Source organism: Dipodomys ordii, unplaced genomic scaffold (genome assembly GCF_000151885.1).
Source record: "Dipodomys ordii isolate 6190 unplaced genomic scaffold, Dord_2.0 Scaffold207, whole genome shotgun sequence".
NCBI lineage: Eukaryota > Metazoa > Chordata > Mammalia > Rodentia > Heteromyidae > Dipodomys > Dipodomys ordii.
Window position 1 is genome coordinate 834,152 of NW_012267423.1, and position 27,753 is coordinate 861,904.

Here is a 27,753-nt window from a genome sequence, read left to right on the forward strand (position 1 = left end):
AAAGATAGAACCCCTTGTGTCCCTATCTTGGGATTCATTCTGCTTAGCATCATCTTATATGTACATAGCTTTTGACCTTTTCTGCTTGTCCTAGACATATATTAGTTTGCAAATAAAGGAAACCATGGGACCTATGTTTCTTTGGGCCTGTCTTACTTCACTTAATATAATTTTTTCCAAGTCTTTCCATTTCCTAACAAATGGGGTAGTGTCATTCTTTCTGATGGAGGCATAGAATTGCATTGTGTGTGGGGGATATACATAACACATTTTCTTCATCAATTCATCTACTGAGGGGCATCTGGGTTGGTTCCATATCTTAGCTATGGTGAATAATGCTGCAATAATCATAGTTGTCAGCATCTTCTTTTAATGAATGTCATTAAACTGCTAGCACAGAATGTAACTTCAAGAATGTCAGTATATCTTTGCTATTTCCTCATTGAAAAGAGGAACAGGAGTTTTCCAATGTGAAACTTCATATCTTTACTATTTTTGTACAGGGCTCAATTGCAGCTTTGACTCTCTCAGTCCTAATTTCTTTTCTTTTCTTTTTTTTTTTGGGGGGGGGTCCAGTCGTGAGGCCTGAACTCTGGGCCTGGGCACTGTCCCTCAGCTCTTCAGCTCAAGGCTAGCGCTCTACCACTTGAGCCACAGCACCACTTCCAGCTTTTTTTCTTTCTGCTTATGTGGTGCTGAGGAATTGAACCCAGGGCCTCAGGCATGCAAGGCAAGCGCTCTACCACTGAGCCACCTTCCCAGCCCCCTCCTAATTTCTTTTTTATCACTTTCATCAGTGAAAATAAGAACTACACCTTAAAACTGATAATTAACCAGCCAGAAAGTTCACAAACAAATGTCTTGTCTATCACTACTTTAAATTTTCCCAGTTCAGTACAAAGGAAATGTAAAGGGTTGAAGCATTTTCTTTAGACTAAGCTAACTAAATGCAGCTCTTCATGAAGCAGTAGAGAAACATAAATATTCGTTTCTGCACATAAATATGGCTTCTGCACAGGCATTTACAAACTCTCTGAGGCATCCCCTAGTGGGTTGAACCTTTTGAAGAATAGATTGGAACATCTTTAGTAGGAAATTCATAAATTCTGGTTGGCATGACACTAAGGGAAAATGGAGTATGCCCAATCCTCGGCTATAGAAAATGGGTACAGTGGATTGTAGGGAAAGAACCACACTGTGCCACTAATCTAGGGTAGGACCGTTCCTGCGATGGCAGTAATGAATTATTTACATTTATCAGAATACAAGTATTCAACAGAGAAACAAGTCTTTTCCTCATCTTTCAGGTATAGAAGGGAACACTAATGTAGGGAATTGTTCCTCAAGAGAAAGATAGCTAATAAATGTGTCATGACGGCAAAATTCTTTAAACTGTGTCTTTGCCTATACCTAAAACATCCTGAGCACTCAGATCCAGCCATTCTAATGACCAGCCACAATATGAACAATATGACTAAGTATAAAGGAGTCATTCTGCTGCCCAGCCTGAAGACAAGTAAGCCAGAATGGAGCAGTTCTGCAAGTTGGATCAATTCTACAGATCTGAGACTTGAAAGAAATTATTATGCCTGAAAGAAATAACTAGTATGTGTCTAGGACAAGCAGAAGAGGTCAAAAGCTATGTACTTATAAGCTCTGACCTAACCTGATGCTAAGTGAAATGAACCCCACGATAGGGACACAAGAGGTTTTATCTTTCTTGCTGTTGTTTTTAATGTACTCATAATGTACTATGTGATTTTTTTGGTTTCTGTATAACCCCTGTCTTCACTGTATTTGATTCCGGTGCCCTGCATGCTGTATGTATATTTTTTCTAATTTGGGGAGGGGAAGGGAAATAACAAAATGCTGAAACAAGGATACAGGTTGACCCACTATAACAATGAGATGTACAAGACACTATGTTGAAAACGAATTTTACAACTTTGGTGGGGAAGCGGGGGAGGGAGGAGCTGTGGAGGTGAGGAGGGAAGGGGTGGTAAGGGAAAATCAAAGGAGGGGGTAACAATGCTCGATAAGAAATGGACTCGTTACCTTACTCGTATAACTGTAACACTTCTGTACAGTATCTTGACAATAAAAATATATATTAAAAAAACAAAAAAGAAATCAAATTATGAGCAAAAGATCACTTTATTATAAGGCTTTGAAACCTAGAGTAAGGACTCTGAAATATTGTCCAGGCTAAGGGTAACCACTGCCTTCAGATGCTCCGTGGCTCAGCCAGGGAAAAGGGACTCGTGGGTGATCTGAAAAATTGCTCTGCAGATGAAACAACAGAGGCAAAATATTTACTAGCATTGCTCTTTGAGAATGAAAACAGCCTTGGTCATGGACACTAAGACAAGTGCTTCTACTGGGTAGGAACCCGTATGTTGCCTTTCATTACAGTCCTTTTTCAGGGAATTAACACATAGCCCACAGTTCCCAGATGCGTGCCTCCTGGTATTGTAGCCATCTACACCGTGAGGCACACTTCAGGGCATTGGCATAGGACTGGGAGTGTCCTGTGTGCCGACGACAATGTTCCGAGGAAATGTTCAAAGGAATGAGCAACAAACTGAAGAAGGTTTGACTCAGAATTTGTGAGTCAGTCAACTGGCCAGAAAGAGCCAACTCTGAGGTTGATTTTTTTTCTTCCTCCTTCTTGTTTTTTAGCCTTTCAAAGCAAAGCCAACACACACACACACACACACACACACACACACACACACACAGAGGCCATAAACCTTTCCCAGGATTTAATAATGTATAGCAGCTATTTTCCTCTGGACATTTTTTGAGCACTCACTACATGACCTTTTAACTCAAAAAAAGTTAAACTGCTTCTTCTCATAAATGATTTACATTCAATTTTTCTAATAATCTTATAGAACAGGTACTATTATAATTTTCCCCATTCTACATATGAGGAAATTGAAGATCTCAGAGATGAAGAAGACTTACCCTGGAACCAGAACCAAGACTGGAACCCCCACCTTGGTTCAAGGCAGGGTTCATGTGTGGCAATCAATTAGCATCAGATTATTTTGCATCACAGTGCTCCTTGAGGAAGCAAATGTCCTCTGTACTATGTGACAACTATTTATGTCTTTGAGACATTCATGTCTCTAGAAGGAATAATCAAGCCATTCACCAGTGGCTCACACCTCTATTCCTAGCCATGCAGGAGGCTGAGATCTGAGCATCAAGGCCTGAAGCCAGCCTGGGTAGACAATTCCAAGAGACACTTACACCAATGAACCAGCAAAATCCTGAAACTGAAGGTATGGCTCAAGCAGTAGACAAATCACCATGAGCTATGTTGACCATGAGCGAGAGCACCCAAGGTCCTGAATTCAAATCTAAGTAATAGAAGAACAAAAACAAAGTCATCCTTCTAGCCTCATTTTTCATGTTTCAAATATGTACTTATGGAGATGGATGTTGGAAATTCACATGTCCTTTCCTCACTGCTTTTCTAGATTTTGATAGGAGCGGTCATTGCCATGGGCTCAGCCGACAGAGATGGCCGCTTACACCCAGGAGATGAACTGGTGTATGTGGACGGGATTCCAGTGGCTGGCAAGACCCACCGCTATGTGATCGACCTCATGCACCACGCAGCCCGCAATGGGCAGGTCAACCTCACTGTGAGAAGAAAGGTGCTCTGTGGAGGTAGGTATATGACGCAGGAGGCAAAGCTTGGGAGTTAGGTGGTTCAATGTTTCTGTGAAACACAGAAACACACTTCTAAGTACGTTTCTGTATTATATAAGGGAAGAAGCAACCTAGATATTCCTAAAGAACTGACTGATTTTGGAAGTGCAGACTTTCACCCCACTAGTACAAAAATCCGGTCTTTGAAGCCTGCATTTCAAATGGAGTCATTAAAAATGTCTAGTGAAGCCTGGGGCTAATATCAGATACGTATGCTTTTTGCTTTTTGTCAGATGGTAGTTATGAAAACAGTGTTACAGTCATGGAAAAATATGCTTTTTAAAAATATTCCGCATTGCATTTACAAACAACAACCAAAAACACACATACACACAGAATTTTGATACCATAATAATGGTGTACCAGGAAGGAAAATTAATTTTCATTGTTGAGCCTGATAAAAGGTAATAAAAAACTGTCACCCCATGTAGAAAAATACAGCTCTGACTCTGGGAAGACATAATTCCTATAGCTCCAAATTTATGAAACAGATATATTAGAAGTGATTATTCCCTTTACACCTATTTTCTTAGCTTCATAAGAAACTCCAGCAAAGACATACTTTTAAAAGTCAGCTCATATATTCATAATATATCTAATTTGTGTCTCTTACCATCTCAACTCAAAAAAGTAATATGATTTTAAGAAATATGTCTATTACAAGCACCATTATATATAATCTGGAAATGAAGTAAATTTGAGAGTGTAAATTTTTTTTCCCTAACAATTTCCCATGCTCTAAAAATGCTGTGGTCCTGTCCAACTCAGGATCACGATCCAATGAAATTCCCATCACCTGCTATCTCAGAGTGGCTTCTCTACCCAGTCCTTCAACATCCTCATACAGACCCAGCAATTCTAGAATTAGGAAGGATCTTTCCAATCTGAGTTCCTTCCCATTACAGATTACAATTGGTCCCCAGAGAATGTGTACCTTGCCTAGTATCCTACAGTGAATTGGTGATAACCCAGAAATTGATTGTGTGTGTGTGTGTGTGTGTGTGTGTGTGTGTGTGTGTGTGTATGCACATGCACACTGGTCCTAGAGCTTGAACTCAGGGGCTGGGCACTATCCCTGAGCTTATTTTCCTCAAGGTTATCACACTACCATTTGAGCCACACCTCTACTTTTGGCTTTATTTGTGTGTGGTTAATTGGAGTCTCATGAACTTTCCTTCCCTAGCTGGCTTCAAACATCAATTCTCAGATCTCAGCCTCCTGAGTAGCTAGGATTACAGGCATGAGCCACCAGAGCCCAGCTTGGTTTGTTATGCTACATTCAGCTGCCTCCCTATTTTAAGACATGATTCCTACTCCCAGTGAATTTGAACACTAATTTTTAATAAATGGCACTCCATTTATAGGATCTTCCATTAAGAGATCCATTAATGGATCTTACATATTGCATATAATATTGGAATTTTTTAAGGGAGCTACCTACTGATCACAGGATATAAGTGACTGAAAGAAATAAGATTTATCACTTGGACTAAATATCCTTTCCTTTTGAGTCCTCTAGGAACTAAAGTTAAGCAAGGGCAATCATTTAAAAGGGCAAGTCAGAAGAATTGTCAGTCCTCACCAGTACAGACTGCTGTATATCTTGTATTGGATGGAAGTTTTACTAAGAGGTGCCGTTTGTCTTCAGAAATCCATGGCATAGCACTTGACCCAAAGAAGTAAAACACATTGAATTATGGCTTATCCTTGGGCAAAATGCCAGGAGGAAGATCATGCTTCCTTGGTTAACATTTAACTGTCTTTCTCCCTGAAGAGTGCTTTTCTTTTAATAGCAAATTTACTGTACTATAGGTTCTGTAGCCTAAAGATAAATTAAAAAGATACCTGATTTACAAGGAAATATATTGCAAAGTGCAAAACCAATGCACTAACATAATTTCATGCTCCCCTTGCCACTGGCTGATTATTGCAAATTAAATTTTGTTCTAATCAACCCAAGCTGTTGGGGTAGATGCCAAATGCTGCACAAAGGTATTCTTCCAATTTGTAAGTCACATGACTGCTCTAAAGCTGCTCTTCACTACAGTTCTTACCAACTTTAGTCTGTTAGGCTTTTGAGTGCAATTGAAATATATTTAATTTTTTTTAAAAAATGTTCTGCTACAGACTGCTCATTCACACCAAGAGATATTCCAAGTTAATTCAGCCCACTCTTCCTTGAAAGGCTCATCAGTTTTGAAAATGATCAAGTTCAGCAAAAGGATATTTTGAGAGTACATTTCTTGTCAAACATTGTTACCCCTCCCTATTTTTCTCCCACTATCCCTCCCATTGACTCCCCCTCCCAAGTTGTAAAGCTCATTTCCAACCTAGTGTCTTGTGAGTATCACTGTTGCATTGGTTCACCCTTTGTCTTTGTTTTACCTTTTTGTTATTCCTCTTCCTTCTCCAAATCAGACAAATGTATATACAAGACACAGGATACTAAAATCAAAAACAGTGGCAACAGGGGAAAAAAGGAAAGAAAAAAATTAATACAGTGTATTGAAAACAACATCAACAACAACAAAAAACCTATTGTTTCCATATCTTGGAGTTCATTTTGACTAGCATCATTTTATATGGTCATATGTACACAGCTATTGAGCTATTGTGATCCTCTTCTAAGACTATCCTAGACATATACTATTACAAATGAGGGAAACCATGGAGCCTATGTTTCTTTGGGTCTGGCTTACTTCACTTAATATAATTTTTCCCCAAGTCTTTCCATTTCCTTACAAATGGGGTGATGTCATTCTTTCTGATGGGAGCATAGAATCCCATTGTGTATATATACCACATTTTCTTGATCCATTCATCTACTGAGGCGCATCTGGGTTGGTTCCATATCTTAGCTATGGTAAATAATGGTGCAAGGAATATAGTTGTGATGGTAGCTTTTAGTGTAGCCTTATTTGTGATCATTTGGGTAAATGCCCAGGAGTAGGACTGCTGGATCATAGGATAGTTCTATGTTTAGTCTTTTGAGGAACCTCCATACTGCTTTCCAGAGTGGTTGAATAAGTTTACGCTCCCACGAACAGCATAGTAGCCTTCCCTTTTGGCCACATCCTAGCCAGCATCTGCTATTATTTGTTTCGTTGATAATTGCCATTCTAACTGGGGTGAGGAGGAATTTCAATATGGTTTTGATTTGCATTCCTTTTTTTTAATTGTGAAAATACTGTACAGAGGGGTTATAATTACATGAGCAAGTTAATGAATACATTTCTTATCAAGCATTGTTGCCTCCTCCTTTATTTCCCCTTCCCATCCCTTCCCAACCCCCGCCCCCCCCACCCCCGCCAAAGTTTGTTTTTTGACATAACATCTTGTATATCTCATTCTGCAATGGGTTAATCTGTATACCTATATAAACAATTTGTTTTTTCCCTTCCCCTCCACAAATTATATCAACATCAAATACAGCATTTCTTTTGCAATCAGAGATGTTGTACATTTCTTTTTTTCATTTATTTTTTTCTTGTCCATCATGGGATTTGAACCTGGGCGCTGTCCCTCAGCTCTTCAGCTCAAGACTAGCGCTCTACCACTTGAGCCACAGCGCCACTTCTGGTTTTCTGGAGAGTTTCTTGCCTGGGCTAGCAAGAACCATGGTCCTCAGATCTCAGCCTCCTGAGTAGCTAGGATTAAAGGCATGAGCCACCAGCACCCAGCCTCTTTTTAATTCTTTAACCCACTTATTAATAGGGTGGTTGTTTCTTTGAGGATTTTTTTGTTGGGGGAGTTTCATTTTTTGAGCCCTATGTATATTTTTTTATATAAAACCCTTGTCTGTTGTATCACTAGTGAAGATCTTCTCCCAATCTGTCTATCTTGCTAACTTTGTCCTTTGCCATGTAGAAGCTCTGCAGTTTAATGCCATCTCATTTATCCAGCCTTTCTTTGATTTATTGTACTTCTGGATGTTTTGACCTGTGTCAAGGAGTCCTAGAATATCCCATATCCCTTCCTGTAATATTTTCAGGGTCTCTGCTCTTACCTTGAGGTCTTTGATCCACTTGGAGTTGATTCTGGTGCAGGGTGATATGTAAGGATCTAACGTCAGTTTTCTACATGTGTATAGCCAATTCTGCCAGCACCATTTGCTGAAAGGCTATCTTTCTTCCATCTGATAATTTTGACTCCCTTATCAAAGATTAGGTGGAATCATATCTGAGTCCATAATTCTATTGGTTCCTTACCTAGTTGTTGTTTTTACCCCCCCCCAAGGACATTAAAAGAGTGCCTTTAATTATTATAGTGAAAATATAAATATTTATATGCTCAGTAGCTCAGCTTCAAGACGTTCTGTGTAATGACACATTAGTCTGAATGCACACAATTTGTTTGAGAGGAAAGTGTCTCTGAGGAATTTCCTAAAATGTAAATCTAGAATTGATGTGAAAGGAAGTTTTATGACTTAATCAAAACATGTTACAGTCAGTCCCAAAGCTATCAGCATTTCCTAAAGGAAAATCATTCCTGGTCTGATGAGGAAGGAAGGCTTTCCTGGCAGCAAGGTGAGAAATTTAACCAGTTTCCTCCCCCCCATTCCAGTTTATCCCCTGGTTCTGTTTCCTACCCTTGGTCCATTTTAAATGCATCCCCTTTCCTTTGTCTGTATGTCACCCATTTTGTCAAGTTGCCTTCCTTTGGGTAGAAACCAAAAGTGTGCACACAAATGCCTGCAGGCATGCCAGTCCCTGACATTGTGGAGCAACATCCCAGTCTGTTACCTGCCCCCTAGAGGTACCACAAGGGTCCCAGTGCTTACACAAGTGGACACCCTGGCTCAGATATCAAGCTCTGCCCATATACCCCCATTGCTTCACCTATAATTCAACATAAGATATACCCCTCTACAGTCCTGTCATGCTTTGTGAGGAGAATCCTGAGGAGGAGGTCTGGAAGCAGGCAAGATCTATCTGGTTACAGAAGCCTAGTGTTCTGATAACAGAGGGTGTGGATCTAGAAGAGAAATGTAGGTTCTTGTTGGACAAGTCCCCTTGACCCTGAGGATTTCTTAGTCTGTGGATAAATCAATGAAAAAAGCTGATATTTGTAAGAAACATTGGGTCACAGTCAGGCCCTGCAAGCTATCTACTCAAAAGGGTATCCATTGTCTAACTATAGTTGATTATTGCCAGTATTTCAAAGCATTCCCATTTCTGTAAAATCTCCTTGCTAGTAAACCTTGGCAATTCATTTAACAATGAGTAAGCATAAGTACAAGGCAGCAGTGTTACTTCTATACAAACCATAAGCAGTGCCTGACCCACAGTTAATGTCCTGTTGTAAGCCACCTCACCAAGAAGCATTATCCACACCCCTGCCTCCCAAAGAGACATTCCTTCCGGTCAGGGCAGTGGTGTTTTCCACTATCACCAGCGGGAACAAAAAGGAAGCAAACCCTAAACATTAATAGTTCGTCTTCAGTAACTGCATAGTGACAAACTTATATGAACCTTTTAAGTAAATGAGCCAGAAGAATGAATCAGGGATCCTGGAAATCAGTAACTATTTTTTAAATGCAATGGTGTTAAGTCACCTTATAATGTTTTACTATATTATTTTAAAACAACCCTGTTGGTGTCTCTCAAGAGGGGTGGTTAGGAGGGAAAATGGCTCATTTGGATCCAGAGCCAATTGAATAGGAAAACTGATATAGGGTCCATTTATCAAGAGATCATGTTGCCAGTTTTCAAGTGTTAAAGGCCCAGAACAAGCCCAAAAAGAACTTGGAAGTCTAATTTAAAATCTGCTTATTTTACTAAATATAAAGAACTTTTAGACTTTAAAGATGAGTCCCAAAAGCAATAAAAAAAGAAGTATTCTACTCATGTAATGACTCTCACTTACCCAGGAAATATTCACATTGACTCAGTCAATAATTTTCATTCTCTCTCTAGAACCTGTAGAACCACTCCCAGCCATTTACTGGGAAGACACATAATTTTTCTTTGTTGCTGATTTGCTGACAACCAATGCTCTCAGTCCCCCAACCTCCTAAAAAAATGTGACAGCCAGAAAATGAGATCTCTCCTGTCACTGACTATGACATTTAGTTACTGATTTGGTCCAATAACTCAGGGAGATTTTCAATTTAATGTAGCAGCATAATAATTGTTTGTTTTTCTTCTTCCAAGCTATCTCTAATTACTTTATTTCCAACTTGCACAAGGACTGATAAAGGACATGTACTTTAGCAAGACAATATCAGCTTGTCCTAAGACAATATGTTCCTGGAAAGAGGGCACATTTTACTGGCAGAAATTGAAATTTTCAGTTCAAAAGAGGAAAAGGTTTTGACATTTTGCTCTTTTATTGTCTTGGTATGTGTTTTTACAAATTAAAAGCATCCGTCTTATTAAAACATGACCAATTATATCCTAAAGAAAAATCAAAGAGTAATTAGAGTCTCATTTCTTCTGTAATTACAATCATGAAGTTAATATGTTAATAGGGCCTTTCATTACTTAGTTGTTTTGCTTTTTTTCCCTTGAAATGTGTAATTGATGTAAAGCTGTTTTTAAAATCTGGGTATGTGAGTGAATGCAGAACGTACTTTAGGCATCAGTGTCGTGAAACATCTCTTGGTGTGTCGCGTTTTTTTCTCCCTTTCTCATTTCAGAATTCACTTCTTCAACTTCCTATTATTGTAGCAAATACCTGAGACAAGTTAACTTATAAAGGGAAAAGGTTTGTGTGGGCTCATAGTTACGTAAGTTCTAGTTCATGATCCACTGGTCCACTGCTTTGAGCCTTTGGCAGCACACATGGATGGGGCATGGAGAAAAATAATCACTTCATACCCCCCTACCTCCCAAAAAAGATGAAGAAAAGGATCAGGAGGATCCCACAGTCCCCTTCAAAGGTATACTCCCTGACCAGCAGGACTCCCACTTTGCACTATGTCTTAAAGTTTCCACCACTTCTCCATAGTGTCACATACTGAGGACCAAGCCTTTTTAACACGTGGGACTTTGTGGGACATCCCAGATCCAAACCATAGCAAGAATGGAACTGTCGATTAGGAGGTGCCTTCATGGGAACTTTTGCTCATTGTTTTTGACAGGACATATGAGATTCCCTCAGGAGTTCTGAGTAAGAGACAATAGTTAAAGACCCCAAAGGAATCTTTCATTGTCATCATTTTCCACCTTATCATTCTTCTGTTTCATAAATATCTTTGTTATATTAATCAAAAAAAATTTTGTGTGCCAGTCCTGGGGTTTGAACTCAGGGTCGGAGTGCTAGCCCTGAGCTTTGTTGTTGTTGTTGTTGTTCAAGGCTAGCGCTCTACCACTTAATCCATAGCTCCACTTCCATATTATTTTTTAGTGATTAAATGGAAATAAGAGTCTCATGCTTTCCTGCCTGGGCTGGCTTTAACCATGATCCTCAAATTTCAACCTCCTGAGTAGCTAGGATTATATATAAGCCACTGACACCCAGCTGATATATTTTACAAATATGATGATAAACTATGCTTTGTGATCCTCTCCTGAATTAATAACCCTACTTACATCTCTAGCTATTTCAAAGGCCTTAAAATTCGATAAGATCCCTGTGCTCATCTTCCTCAGACATACTGAAAAAAACTTTTTACAGATGTGCCCTGAAGATGTGCATTTGTGTTTTTAACAAGTTCTTTATTAAAGGATTCATCTACACACTCTAGGATATAGTATGTATATGGATATACACACACTTTAGGATTCTGTCTCCTTCTTTTGTGGTCACTTTTGGACAGTTATTATGGATCCAACAGACTCTATATCCAAAAGTAGATATAGTCCTGCTTTTGTGCCCCGTTTTCTACAAGAGGAAAATAAAAACCGGTAGCAAGGAAGAAGAGGCTGATGTGGGTTTTCCCTCAATTTCTTGAAGACTAGGACTGAGTCAAGGCTAGTTTTTTAGCCCTTCACCTGCTTTGGGAATGTAGCAGAAGAGAAGCCAGTCACTCCATTTTACAACAACATCTGTTTCTAGAACAATGTCTATAAAGCAGGGAACATTTGTTAAGACCTTTCTTGAATGACTGAATTCCTGTGTAAAATGTGTCTTCCAGGGGAGCCCTGCCCAGAGAATGGAAGGAGTCCAGGCTCTGTATCAACCCACCACAGCTCTCCACGCAGTGATTATGCAACCTACACCAACAGCAACCATGCCGCCCCCAGTAGCAATGCCTCGCCCCCTGAAGGCTTTGCCTCCCACAGCCTGCAGACCAGCGACGTGGTCATACACCGCAAAGAGAACGAGGGCTTCGGCTTTGTCATCATCAGCTCCCTGAACAGGCCTGAGTCCGGATCCACCATAAGTAAGTGACTGACTCACTTGCTTTCTGAGAAATGGTTGTGTTTTCATTTGTCCTAATGGTAGGGGAAAACAGACAAATAGGTCAGAGGATGGCTGTAGATACACTGTCTACATAGTTTGGCCTTTCAGGCAATGGGCACAAATAAATCTAAATTATCCTAGCCTTTGGCTCAAGAAGAAGGTACGATCACAACAAATGTTCTTCATTCATTTTCAGGTTGGGAGAAAAATAAGACAGGGTGATGTGGTGGTGTTGCTGGGAAAGGTAGGGTGCTGGATTTTATGGGTTGGTCAGGGGATACTTCCTTTTTGATTGTGAGCTGTTCAATAGAGTCAACCAAGACATGCAGAGGATGGGAAGCAAGGGAAGAGCAGTCCAGGCTGCAGCCTGCAGATGCAGATGAACCCAGGAGCTTGGTAGTCAAGAAATAAACAGAAGCTCAGTGTGACTGTGGAGTAGTGACCAAAGAAAAGTGGCACAAAATGAAGACATAAAATTAAGCAAGAGCCAAGGGGTTAGGCTTCTTAAGCTGTTAGTAAGATATTTATATTCTAGTCTTCTACGTGTACAGGATCCAATAGAAAGCTATACACCATGGGCTGAAATCTGACTTCTTAGATTTTAGTTTTTGGAAGATGCTTGTAGAAAGTAAAATTGGGTTGGACAGTCAAAGATGGAAGCATAAGGCATAGGTCATTTAAACAGCCCTGTGGGGCAGAATTACTGAGTCTTCCTGAAAGGAATATAAGAAAGGGTGTAGATGGCTTCAACTTCCGTGTATCCCAGGATTCTAAGTTTCTGTAAGTCTGTATGACAGGGGAGAGGCCATATTCCCCTTCTAGTCAGTCATTTTCATGGACTTCCAGGCTTTCTTAATCCTTCTGCTTTCAGCAACATGTCCCAGAACTCATTTAGCAGCCAGCAAACAGTAAAACAGAAGAGGACAATTGCCATTTTTCCTGTTGACGTACCTTAGTTCAAAATGCTGTGAACAGAAATGCTAAAGCGCAGAAACTTAAAAGAAAAAATAAAAGTTGTACCCATTTTTGCCATCCTGACAATTAATTCTAAATTGCAGTCATCTCCAGCACATGGGAGCTGAGAGAGGCACAAATGTCATGTGATAGTTAAAAAAAATATCAACCCTTGTGAATGAATAACAGATTTATATGATGAAGTTCACATTACCAAAAAAAAAAAAAAACTACCAGAACTGTTCCATTTAGCTGGAGCCATGACAAATTCAAGATGGAAAACTGTAGAAACATTTAACATCCACCAATATGTGCAGAAGTCGCCAAATTACATACATCTGAAAGTACAATTTCATTTCTCTTTCTCTTGATGGTAAGCTAAAGAAATAAATCCAGTCTTTAAGCATAGACTAAAAGCAGCCTTCTGTCAGTACGATGGGTTCACTAAGATTAAAAGGACACCAGACTAAAGATTTTCATGAATTATACAAACCGCCTCCCAATAATTTACGCTTGGGGAAAATGTTCACTGAGGTTTTTGTAGTTATTCCAGTCATTCAAATTGTTTATTGGGGCAGAATACCTAGAGGACTGGAATAAAAATAAAATGTATACTGCCACAATAAAAATGTTAAGCATGTATTTAAGGCCTCAGCTTTATGTAAAGTGTGACAGTTCTCTTTCTAAATGTGTGTGTTTTCTATTGCAAATAAAATCTGTGCATAAATACATTTTGGGGGTAAAACAAGCATTGATGCTTACAATTAATGTGTGAAATTGCTTGCCCACCAAGTGAGATCACATTGACCTCAATAAAAACAAGGTGAGCCACTTTCAAGAGGGTATTCCTTTATACCACCCTTGAAAATTGAAATCTATTCTATTAGTTCATGATGCCTTGTAGCTTCTCTTTTTTCACATATTTATTTCTTTTCTATTTAAGGAGCTTGAAACTGAATCTACCCCATGCTCTGTGGCTAAAGACACATTGTGCTTACAATATATAATTTGCAACATATACCTAAAAGGTTCCTGGAGTTGATACTCTTTCCTACTTAATGTCTATAATAATTTTGATCTCTGGTTTTGAAGAGAAATGTTAAGTGCTTTGTGAATTGTTAAAAAAAATAAACAGCCTTGGGTATCATATCCACTATCAAACTATCAAGGATTTCTAGTCCCTGTGAGACTGACTCTGGGTGAGGCTCTCAGGTGCTCTGGAGTCACAGTTATTCCCAGAATAACTGTCTGCTTCTCTTTTTCAGTTTTACTCCAGTCCAAGGATGATTATCACAATTTGTTCAGAGTTTCCTTTGTTGCTTTGCTTCCTGTGACTACTGAAGCCTTTCCGTTGGTGCATAGGGCTATTATGCCTTTGTGGTTAACAGCTTAGATACTACAATTACTGGATTTGAAGCCTGGTTTTGTCATTACTAGTCATATGACTTGAAGTGCCATGACTTCTTTGGGCCTTTTCTTTCTTGGTTTTAAAGAAATGATCACTTTAGCCAGATACTTGTGGCTCATACCTGTAATCTGCTAGCTACTCTGGAGGCTAAGTTCTGGGAACCATGGTTTGAAGCCAGCCTGAAAAAAAAAAAAGTCTATAGCACTCTTATCTCCAATTAATCACAAAATGGTGGAAGTGGAGCTGTGGCTCAAGTGATACATGCTAGCCTTGGGGGGGGGGAGGGGATAAAAGAGCACACTCTTGCCCTGAATTCTAGCCTCAGTACAAGGAAAGAAGGAAAGAAAGAAAGAAAGAAAGAAAGAAAGAAAGAAAGAAAGAAAGAAAGAAAGAAAGAAAGAAAGAAAGAAAGAAAGAAAGAAAGAAAGAAAAAAGAAAGAAAGAAAGAAAGAAAGAAAGAAAGAAAGAAAGAAAGAAAGAAAGAAAGAAAGAAAGAAAGAAAGAAAGAAAGAAAGAAAGAAAGGGAGGAAGGAAGGAAGAAAGGAGAGAAAGAAAGAGAGGAAGAAAGAGGAAGGAAGGAAGGAAGGAAGGAAGGAAGGAAGGGGAAGGGAATAAGGAAGGAAGGGAAACAGGGAGGAAGGAAGGGATGGAAGAAGAAGGAAAGGTTCTTTTAATCTCTGTGTGCTGAAGTTGTATTAAAGGTTAAAGGTAGAATAGCTCCGGTCCAACAGTTCATTCTTTTTCAGTAATGCAGAATTCACACAGGCTGTCAGTCACCTATTAGTCAGAGCCAGAGCAGCTGAATCTGAACAGGAAACAAGCGTATCTTAGAGGACCAGTGTCCCCTCCCCATATGTCAGCCTCTTGGGAACATATTCTTTCTCATTACCCACCAACTTGCAGCCTGGGCCAACAGTGGGGACAGTTAGCAGAGTGGCAGCAACAACCGTCCAGTTGAGTCACTCTTTGTTGAAACTTTAGGCTGAAATTTCAAGTTTATCTTTCTAGAATACACAGTCAATAAGCCAGACAAATAATGAAAAAAAATCAAATTTCAGGCTCAAATCCACACCCTTTAGAATCTCTCTACAAACATCTGTTTATATCCTTACTGAATATTATAAGAGCAGAGAGGAGGGATGAACTCTAAATGAATCATATGCCTGTTCTATAAAAATGCCCCAGTGGCTGTGTGTGGGAAGTTTATTAGGCTGGTTCTTGGCCCTTCCTAGCTCAAGGCCTGAGTCGTGACATGTAGGTTTTATTACTGAGCTATAACCTGTCCTTATAGGAGCATCCTACATCCCCACCCCTGCTCTCCTGCCAGGGCATTCCAAGAAAGGATTTACTACAGGTAATGAAATAAAAGTGAACCATAGACTCCACTTTTTCTATCATTTGTTTGGAAGGGTCTATTGTAATTTATGGGGTTGACATACAAGGTTATGTGTGGACATCAGGAGCAGAGACTGACAGTCTGTTGAAGGAATTCATAAACTTAGGTACAGGCCTAAAACAAACTGTAAGACAGAGAATATTCAGGATATCAGCTACTACATCAATCTCAACACTCTACTCCATAGTAGAGCGCAATTATCTCAATCCTTTTCCCTTCATTCATGTTTTCCTTGTAGTATTGACTCAATTTTCTCTCTTTATCCACAAGTGTATCATTTCCCAACAATTGCCCAACTGTTGACTCCTCACCAGTCTTTCAGCTCTATCCTCAAGTTGAAAATTTGTTTCTTCCTGCGTACTTTCTTTGGAGTTTGAACCTAGCCATTGCGTACTTACCCAAGGCCTGCTGTAATCTTTTGTTCAGGAAAAAAGACCCTCAGCTTTGGCAAAATGCCCTGATGACCTTCTCAAAATGTCCTTGGTGATATGAGTAGACTACAGAGATGAAATGTAACTCTAGAGAGCCACACACTTATCAGGGGAATTTTGTAATACTTTTAAGCAGCCTCCCATAGAAGGCTGAAACACCTGAGCTAGCAGTGAAAGGGATTAGACTTTTGCCCATCAGCTACAAAGCCGCTAATTGTCATTTGAACTGAAGAGATGCAGAAAGTTAAATGAAAAGCTAAGGTCTCTAAGTCATATCCTATAACAAAGATATTTAACTAAATGAAAAGATCATTGGACATCAAACCTAAGCTTTGCTCCAGCTCATCTACCAACTGCCATGTCCCATGTTTTTTTCTTTGCTACAGGCTCACCTAAAATGTAACAGAAACATGATTTTTAAATCCTCTTCCAGCTCTGAGTTAGATTATGGCCACAAATCAAATAGAAGTAAAGGTATTCAATTAGTTCTATTCTTGTTCGTAAAGACCTGAGTCCTCGCCCATCTCCTTCAGGTTTTATTCTTAGAGGTACAGAAATTCTTGTCTAATTTTTTCCTGCCCCACAGCTTTCCTTCTACCAATGTACCTCTTACTAGTGCTATTATCATCTTTCTTTTCATGTGCTTCTGCTTTGCCTCTCCCTACCCCCTACAAAGATTGTCAGAAATACAACAAACTGTGACATTTCTCAGAATCTGTCAGGGTTCCTGGTAGCAAGCTCTCCAAGGGTTTTCCTGTCATTGATGGTGATGAGATGGGTTTAAATTCTCCTATAGTCATCATGCACTGCCCCTCATCGGAAGTAAAGCTGTGAACATGCTCCATTTGAACTTGCCCTGTATTTAAACCCTGTTAAGGCAGAAGACAGAGTCTGAGAATGAGTGAAGGATGAGAGGATTGCCTAGGAAAAGAATTATGTGCATGTTGATCTTTGTCCAGCTTAAGACATTGCACGATAATAAAGTGAACTGGAGACTCATCCCAGAATACAGATTTCTCATCCATTGTACACAAGCTAGGTAAATGATTCAGTAGTCAGCTCCGGGCCTGGTGAAATCTCAAATGAGAGGGCACTCTAGGAAATCAACAATACAGAAGCTGACTCTGTGCCCTTGGACAGCTTCTCTAGTTATTAGCATCTGGGTTGCAAAGCCCTGGCCCTCTGAAGAGCCAGCCATGTCCCAAGTGTGCTTTGTGGCTCACCTTACCTTGGCACTAACTGTTCTGTTGTCATTCATCTTTGTGAGAACCACCCTGGCACAAATGACAGACTCCTAAACAGAAGATTCTGGATAGCTCCTTAGAAAAAAAAAAGTATTACTTCCAATTATTTATTCATTTCACAGTCTTCATTAACAAAACAAACCATTTACATTCCAAGTAAATAACTTTTAAATCACATGATGTTTCCATAGGATCATACCCAGCTCAGACCAGAATGAATAGTAGCTATTGATTCCATCCCATCTTTTCAGTCCTGAACATGACTAGTTTTATACACAAATGAAGATTTGGCTGCCAGGTCCCACCAGTAAGCAGACAGTCACACAAAAAGATTTTGTAGCAAATTCTGTGATCTCTGATATCTGAATGCCGAAGCATTTATTCATCAAGATGGAAACACAAATGTAAACATTTTGATTCTAAGCATTAGCAGATTTAGAGATAATTTAAAGAATTAGTCTGCTGAAGTACTGTCATTCTTATTTATTCTCAAGGAGAGGAGCAATGAAACCTATCAGAACATCTGTGAGTACTCACGGTGGATTTTTTTAAATGCTGGACTATTTTTCTTGCTGTTTGAATGGATCTCATAAATCATAACTTGCTCCCTCGAGGGAATCATTTTCAGGAGGGTTTTTATCATTATGTTCAAAAAAAAAATCTCCAGGCAGAAGCAGGGAGCGGATGTCTTCTTACCTGTAGCTATTCGATGGTCTTGAAAGCTCATAAATGGGTGATGGGTGGCTGTTTCCTCCAGGCTGAAGTCTTACAGCATCTTGTAACTCACTGGATAGTACCCAGAGATTGCAGCTGAGGAGAGACCCAGACTTTCAGGTACAGGCTCTCCCTCACCAGTGGAAAATGCCCATGAATCTCCCATGGAGTACAAGCCAACCCAGTGCCTTCAGGTCACTTCTGCAGAAGATACTTTTTGTAGTCCATTTGGGGCCTTAAATTCCATTATAGTATCTTTAATTTTATTTTTCTTCTTTTTCCCCAACAATCAACCACATAAAAAATATTTAAAAAAACAGTTCCACATGTGGAATCATTTAAAAGCATGTAGTTAAGTGAATATAGTACTGATATGCATTATTTTTGTTTAGCTATGTCAAAGAGTGTTTGGGGGATGTTTTTCCCATGTGCACTGCTTTTTTAAGGGATCCAGCAATGATTCAGGAAGTGCCTTTGATATAATATCATCTACCAAGTAGATCCTAATAAACAGTTTTTATTTGTGCATTTGCCACCCAACATTTGAGATTTAAACTGCATTTCTATTCCTACCAAATTATTCTCATAACAATCTTATCTACAGATTAATCATCCAGGCTTCTCTGAGTGATGTGTCAAATCACTAGGCATTCTTTTGTAAATTATATTTTATTCTTACATGTTACTTTTATTATCTTTAAATAGTTGTGCACAGGGGTCACCATTCAACATGTCATGTTCTTAAACTGTGTACAGTACCAGAGAAAATTAACTGAACCATAAAGCCTGCCACTATTGTTTTCATCCTTCTTCTCATCTCTTACTTCTCTCAGTCAGACTAGAATTAGCTTTGCATAGATGGCCAGATGCTGGATACCTGATGAACCTATCTGCTTTCAAGAATTGAGTCCTCACACCTCTGTTAAGGTTGTTCATCATGAGGAAATATATTTACGCGCATATATATATATATATATATATATATATATATATGCAAGTAGATAAAGGACTTCCAGAAAGTGAAGAAGACTAAGTAGTTGAGATAATATTAGATAAAAGAAGCATATCAAAGTAGCTGAGATATCACCAAGTAGTTGAGATAATATTAGATAAAAAGAGGCATATCACAACTTGGAACTTGTTATTCAAATGTTTGTTTGATTTGCTAGATGAGCATCAACACGGAAAACAGTGACATTACTGTAGGCATGTGAAAAACTTAAAGTACAGTGCAACCTGGATGTCCCATTGGCTACTAATATCCATGCTTCTTGGTACTAAATCTCAGTGCCAGTCAATGTGTATGGTCATAAGTCTTACAGCAAATTTTCAGGTACCTGCATTCATGTCTTAGCTGAATGTATACATTCAAATATGCTTTCCAGATATTAAAGTAATACTACAGACTCTCTCTCTATCACTACAGTACCCAATTCCCTCAGGGATCAGGATCTACACCCACTGAAGTGAGAGAAATGTGCTCTTCTATACCATCCAACAGTAACCACTAGCCACCCGTGGCCCTAGGGCATCTGAATTGAGGCTACTGTGACTGAAGGGAAAGTTGTAACTGTCTTTAATTTCAGATCATTTATATGGCCACATGTGGCCAGTAACCACCATATTGATTACATAGCTCTAAGCCAGTCTAGTAGCCTTCCCCTCCCAGCCTCCAGCCTGACTCTGGTGTTCCCATACTTCTGGCCCCTCCACACACACTGCTACCATCATGCTCCTGATGAGTTCATTTAACTATCAGAATCCCTTTGATGGTAAGATAAATCCCAAGCTCCTTGCAGAGCCATTGAGGGCTTTCATGTGATCAGCTCTTCCTTCTTTATCCCAAAGCTCACGGGTATCTGTGTCCACTGCTCCATCCAGCCCCACAGTGTAGCTGCCACTCAGCCATAGATCTGCCTCTGCAAGTCACCCACCAGTGGCTATGACATTACCCCAACCCTTGCCACCTGGCTGAGAACTGTGTGTAGTTTAGAACTCAGACTCCACCACATTTCCTCTCTGGAGACTTCCCAGCTCCTTCCCTGCACCCCTGCCCACTGCTTTCTCCTGTTTATCCACATCTCCACATCTGTTTCCATCCAAAACCTCTTTGCCTCCCTCTGTGGTTTTTTTTTTTCACTTTTTTTCCACTTCTAAGGTTCAATTTCAGTATAGTAAACTGTGCCTCTTCTAATCTGCTATTTGAGTTCTAACAATAAAGTTAGGTTGTGTAACAACTACCACAATGAAGTCAATGCCTGCTACACACCCAGTCCTGCACAACCACTGATGCTGTTGTTCTGAGTTCACCTTTTCCACTAAAGAAAAATGATCTTATGGAGCACAGAGTCTGGCTCTCCTACCTTCACACAATGTGTTTTTGATTCACCCATATTGTCTCATGTGGCAGTATTTGATTCCTTTATAATTGCTTAGTAGTATTCCATTGTATGGACCTACCACGGTTTATCCATCCCCAGTTGAAGGGCATTTGGGTTGTTTCCTCTTAGGGAGTAATTATAAATAGCATTGCTATAAGCCTTCTTACATAGGTCTTTCTGTGAAAGTAGGCTTTTGTATAAGAAAAAATAACATGAAGATATTTTATTTGCTTAGTGCCTAGGGGTAGGATTGCTGGTTCATATGATGCCAATCTCCAAATCAGCTGTAATACTTTTCAAGGCTCTTGATGCTTCCAATCCTGCAGAATAACTTATTTTTTCAGGTTTTTCAGATTTTTGTTTTATGATTTGTTAAACTTTTGTTGTTCTCTCTTTCATTCTCTCTCTTTCTCTCTCTCTTTCATTTTAGCTTTACCAATAAATAGCTGCACAGGGATATCTCATTCCAATGCAAATGAATTTGCATTTTTTTTCTCTGAAGATGGATGATACCAAAGTTCTTTTCCCATGCATGCTATCTGTCTATTTTCTTTGGTGAGGTGTTCTTTCACATTTGGTCTCTTGCACCTAGCTATAACTTCCATTTCCCAGGGTATATGTACAAACTCTTCAATCCTTCCTTTTTCATTTCTCATAGTAGACTGATTTTTTAAAAAATACATTTGTCATGACAGCCTTATAAAAACTTATTATGGAAACATATACAAAGTATTGCTTAGTAAAAGTGGAAGTGCATGTAGTTACAGTATTTTATGAAAGAAAACACCTAATAACAGAAATCCAAAGGTAACTAAAATAAAAACTAAAAACTTTGAGAGGAAAAAAATCAGGACAAAAAGAAGGACTTTCTTTGGTGACAGTCTCATACAAAAGCAAGGAAATCACCATCATTTATTTGATCATTCAGAGGCCTCATTACTAGTGTTTTCTAAGCTTTTAGATGATCAAGATCTTCCGGTTCCTGCACACTTTGCTTGGAAGCCTTATCATGTCTGGTCTCACTCAGTCAAGCCATGCAAAATAGCATGCTTTCAAGTTAAACTTGCTATGCTCTATTAGTGGAACTTTGGCTTCTGTAAGAAACTGAAAAGCCAATAAATATTCATGTAATCGCCAGGATAACATATTGAAAAGGACAGCTGGCTCAGGAGGAATAATTTGCCTGGGTTAGTATCTGTTTCCATTTACATTAAGAAAATATTGCAAGAAGTTATTATCTGCTTCAGGGCTTAGGGGAATACAATGGAAGGCTGATATTGCACCTGATTACTTTTGACATTTACCTATTGTAACAGGGAAACTGTGTGAAGATAGCCAAGTGACTTTTTACAAAACACAATTTCCGTGGCTATAAAGGAAAAAGGAGATGGCAGAGATGGAATGCACTGCATCTGTAAAAATGAGAAACATGACTTGTCAGGAACGCCTGCTTGTAACCATCAACCATTTCTACTGGGCTTGCTGAGAAAGTTACTCACAGCAGGTCCATTGATGGGTGTGAAGTCTCAAGTGCTTCAAAAGACACTGCAGAGAGAGACCTAGAGCAGAGAAAGTGTGATTTCATTGCACATTTTAGCCCTAAGCCTGGAGTTGATGAAATGTAAGTTCATGATATTTTTGAAACACTTGAAAAGATATGTTTCCAACATATTTTTATCTTTAAAAGCCACAAGAGGCAACTGGATTTTTAGGTTTGAGTACATAAATTACTCGAAATTTGTCTCAAGTAGATTCCTAATCTCTGAGACACAAAATATTGATGGCAACAATGAGTTTAAATTTACAAAGATTTTTCCTGTTTCACAATGGTGGTAATGAAATGATAATACATTTATTGCCTTCCATTTCTTAGAACCCAAGATATAATGAGAAATAAAAATAATTGGTATAGGCAAAATATTTTTTAGTATATATTTTATTGTAAAGATACTGTACAGAGAGGTTACAGTTAAATGAGTAAGGTAATGAGTACATTTCCTATGGAGCACTGTTACCCCCTCCTTTTCCCCCCCCTACCTTCCCTTCCCACCCCAACTCCTCCTTCCCCCCCACCCCAAAGTTGTAAAGTTCATTTTCTACATATCTTGAATATCTCATTGTTACAATGAGTCAAACTGCATCCTTGTTTCAGCATTTTGTTATTTCCCCTCCCCTCCCCAAATTAGAAAAATGTATATACAAAATACAGGGCACTGAAATCAAATACAGTGAAAACAGGGGCTATACCATGGGGGAAGAACATACAAAAAAAGCACATAGTACATTATAAGTACATTAAAAACAACAGCAAGAAAGGTAAAACCTCTTGTGTCCCTAACTTGGGGTTCATTTTGCTTAGCATCATCTTATATGGTCATATGTACATAGCTTTTAACCTTTTCTTCTTGTCCTAGACATATACTAGTTGTTGCAGAAGGGAAATCATAGGACCTATGTTTCTTTGGGCTTGGCTTACTTCACTTAATATAATTTTTTCCAAGTCTTTTTATTTCCTAACAAATGGGGAGGTGTCATTCTTTCTTATGGAGGCATAGAATGCCATTGTACATATGTGTGTGTGTGTGTGTGTGTGTGTGTGTGTGTATCACATTTTCTTGATCCATTCACCTACTGAGGGGCATCTGGGATGGTTCCATATCTTAGCTATGGTGAATAATGCTGCAATAAACATAGTCGTGCTGGTAGTTTTAATATGGCCTTGTTTGTGATCATTTGGGTAAATGCCCAAAAGTGGGATTGCTGGGTCATAGGGGAGCTCTATGTGGAGTCTTCTGAGGAACCTCCATACTGCTTTCCAGAGTAGTTGAACAAGTTTACACTCCCACCAACAATGCAGTAGAGTTCCCTTCTGGCAACATCCCCTCCAGCATCTGTTGTTATTAGAGTTCTTGATTATAGCCATTCTAACTGGGGTAAGGTGGACTCTCACTGCTGTTTTGATTTACATTTCTTTTATGGCTAGAGAAGTTGAGATATCTTCATGTGTCTATTGGCCATTCTTATTTCCTCTTCAGAGAAATCTCTAAGTATTTGGCCCACTTATTAATGAGGCCGTTGGTTTGAGGATTTCTTGTTGGGGGATTTAATTTTTTGAATTCTAAATATATTTTAGATATGAGACCCTTGTCTGTTGTATGGCTAGTGAAGATCTTCTCCCAATCCGTGGGCTTTGTATTGAACTTGCTAGATATGTTCTTTAGACAAAATATCTTAAGACAAAATCAGTAACAACACATTTAGCAAGTCAGAGGAAACCAAAAAGAGATATGGATAATATAGACTCACTCTTTTCTTTAGAAACTAAGATAGGCTCAGAACTTTAAAAACTCAGGACAGATTAGAACACAACAACTATTTGTAAGATTTTTACTATTTATTTATTTATATTGTACCAGTCCTTGGACTTGAACTCAGGGCCTATGTGCTGCTCTTGATCTGCTTTTGCTCAAGGCTAGAATGCTACCACTTGAGCCACAGTTCCACTTTGGGCCTTTTGGTGGTTACTTGAAGATAAGAGTCCCACAGATGTTCAGGCCAGGCTGGCTTTGAACTGTGATCCTTAGACAATCTTAAGCATTTTCCCCAGAAAAGTAAAAATAAATCTCATATATACAAGGAAGAAAAAACTCATTTTTTAGTATCCATGAAAATTGATTCCAAGAACATATGAACATATGGAAGCATCAAAATCCAGGAATGTTCAAGTCCTTTCTATAAAATTGAGTAATATATATATATATATATATATATATATATATATATTTACAACCTACACATTCATCCATATACTTAACATCCTCTCTAGATTGCTTATAATACCAAATACAATGTAAATATTATGTAAATAGTTGTATTGTATTTTAGACATTAATAACAAGAAAAATTACATGTACATGTTTGATACAAATATCTTTTTCAGATATTTTTGATCCATGCTTGGTTAAATCCACAGACACAAAACCCAAAGATATTAGAGAGAGAACTGTAGCAACATTGAATGTTAGAAGGTACTAAAGACATGCCTGCACATTTCTAAGGAAATCAGATGTTTAATCTAGAATTTTATATAGTTTAGAATTGTAAACTACAATTCAATCAAAGAAGGTGAAGACATTTTCAGATATTAAGAAAGGAGGAGGCAACCATGCTTGTTAAGAAATGTACTCGTGTACCTTGTCCATGTAATGGTAACTCCTTTGTACGGTATTTTCACAATTTAAAAAATGTATGAAAATAAAAAAAGAAACAAAACCAAAAAAAAGAAAACTGAAAAAAAAATTCTCTCATGCCTAGTTTGTTAGAAAACTAGTATGTCTCAGAAAAAAAAATAAAAGAGTAAGTGAAAAGATGATATGGGGTTAATGAAATGTGCCAACTTCCTTGGAATGCAACAGGAACCCCAGGATAGTAGTATGCTGCTGACTTAAGGGAAATCTGATTGCTCTGGAAAGAAGGTATCCAGAGAAATAAATAAAATTAATATATTACAGGAGCAGATTTTGAGAAAACAAAGACATGGCAATGATTCAGGATGGGAATGGGAGGAAATTATATAAGAAAAGAAGTGAAGTCACAGACAGTAAACAAGATAAGCATGGTAAAGCCACAAACAGTGGTGATTGATTTAACTAAAAGTAGTGATAAAACTATTCTAGAATAAGGAGAGGAAATAGGATGTAGAATAATAGTACAAAATATGCCATAATTTAGTAAAAAATTAATACATAGACTGAAGCTAACTGAGAAATTTCTGTATAAAAACATTTCTTAGAAATGTAGATGAGTTATAATGAAGAGAATGAGAGAAAGGGAGGAAAGGAAGAAGGGAGAAAGAGGGCATGAAAAGGAAGGAAGGAAGGAAGGAAGGAAGGAAGGAAGGAAGGAAGGAAGGGAAGGATAGATAGGTAGGTATGTTTTAAATGACTTCTTTAGAAACAGAATGGAGAAAAGAAACTCTTAATTCAGGAACTAAGCTTGCCATTATAAAATTAAACAACTCGCCCTTAGAAGTTAGACTTGAATGTTGGGATGGGAGAATGCCTGTCTTAGAGCATTGCCTATTGCTGTGACAAAGTACATATGACCAGATAATTAATAAGGAATCTCAGAGGTTGATGCCACTCCTGGTTCAGGAAACAGGAAAATTGGAGAGGAAAATGGCAAATTCTGACTAACATCTGTTGAAGGCCTTTGTTGGTATATATAAGATGGTGGAGGGCATAACATGAGAATGAGCCTCTATTCCTCCACTTACAAAGCTGTCAATTGTCATCTTGTGGATTCCACCCTCAGACTTCAGCTGACCCTAACTACATCCCAAGGGCCTCACCTCTAAATAAAGAACAGGAATTTTAGAGGCCATAGATACAGTAATATACCAACTAATGGTAAAAAAAAAAAAAACAAACTTGTTTTTCTGCTTTGCAAGAAAGAAACTCTGATGCAGGGTGATATAGTATATTTTAATATGAAAAATTCTAATTATGGGCTGGGAAGGTGGCTCAGTGGTAAAGCGCTTGCCTTGCATACATGAGACCCTGGATTTGATTCCTCAGCACCACATAAGCAAAAAAGAAAAAAACCGGAAGTGGCGCTGTGGCTCAAGTGGTAGAGCACTAGCCTTGAGCTGAAGAGCTGAGGGACAGCATCTAGGCCCAGAGTTCAGGCTCCAGGACTGGACCAAAAAAAAAAAAAATTCTAATTATATGCTGGTTTGGGTCAGTTGTAGAAACATATATCTTTTTTCTAGTCTTTGGATAAAATGCTGAATCAGGTTAGATTTAGCTCTTTTTAAATTTTTTAAATTATATTTAAGAAGTTGTATAGACAATAGTAACTTTTAAACAAACTTGCTAAATATCGAGAGACTAAACTACAAAGTTATTAAACTATATATAGTAATGGAGCTGTTCTTTCTACAAGGTATCTCATAATGCATTTTTGTTGCTTGACTGTATTTTTTTTTTTTTTTTTTTGCTGGTCATGGGGCCTGAACTCTGGGCCTGGGTGCTCAAGGTGAGCACTCCACCACTGGAGCCACAGCGCCACTTCCGGCCTTTTCTGCTTATGTGGTGCTGAGGACTCGAACCCAGGGCCTCATGCATGCAAGGCAAGCGCTCTACCGCTGAGCCACCTTCCCAGCCCGCTTGACTGTATTTTTAATGAACATTTGAATTGAAGTGACTGGGGTTAGTGATCTGGTTAAGTATTTTGAAGCACATTTTGAATATATGGCTTAGTGTGAACAGGGAAATAAAGTATTGTTTTTTTCTTAAAAAAAAAGAAGTTGTATAAAGTTATCTCAATACAACAGATCAGTTTATGATTAATGTCACTCCTTCCATTATTACCAAATTTTCTGTCACTACTTTTAGTCAAAAATAAGTCAAACAAATTGGCAAGGTGACTTCTAATAAAATACAGAGAAATCAGAAGTATCTTTGACAGAAAAAAGCCTAACAGTTGTCACCCTTGCATTCCCACGGGTTTCATACACCTGGGTCCCAGATGGTCATTTTTATTGTTGTTGTTGTTTTCCCAGGGTTTCGGGGGTAGGGGGTGGTTTTGTTTGTTTGCTTCTTTTCCAGAGTGTGGAAAGTCTACAGTGCAGAAAGGCTTTGAACCTACCAGTTGATCTGAAATACTTTCCTCTGCACAGGGCTGTGTGCATTCTGCCAAGCTATGTTATATTCTATACTGTGTACAATAAAGAAATTTGCTTTTCATTTAAAAAAGAAAAAAGAAAAAGGCCTAAGTAGATTCAATTCATTCTCTCTATTTGGTTACCTCTCCCTCATACATCTACAGATTTGAGGACTATTCAGAAGTTTCCTTGGTCTGGTACCCTAATGTCTGGACAATTTGTTAGATGATAAGGGAAGAAGCCATATCAAAAGAACACTAGAGCTTCTTGAAATATATTTTATATGCATGTTTCATATCTTGTCTGCTTCAAGAAAGGTAAAGAAGAATATTTGCTTTCTATATCACTTAACAAGTGACAGATATTAAGAATTATATTAAGAATAATTTTCACAATGGAATAAGAAAAATGTTAAGCCTATTCAATCAGTATATCAAAACTCAAGTATCAACTTTTATATATTTCTTATTTATTTATTGGTACTTCATATTGAAC

The 27,753-nt window shown here is 38.5% G+C and overlaps 1 protein-coding gene across 1 annotated transcript in view; it reads left to right on the plus strand.

Moving 5' to 3' along the window:
• The window catches only part of Magi2 (membrane associated guanylate kinase, WW and PDZ domain containing 2), a gene marked incomplete at its 3' end in the record, with an annotated part of 913,285 nt that overhangs the window by 815,059 nt on the left and 70,473 nt on the right, over positions 1-27,753 (plus strand). Inside the window, exons 17-18 of the mRNA XM_013035261.1 lie at positions 3,486-3,678; positions 11,798-12,046. Of these exons, the coding sequence (XP_012890715.1) occupies positions 3,486-3,678; positions 11,798-12,046 (442 nt within the window). The remainder of the gene's footprint in view (positions 1-3,485; positions 3,679-11,797; positions 12,047-27,753) is intronic.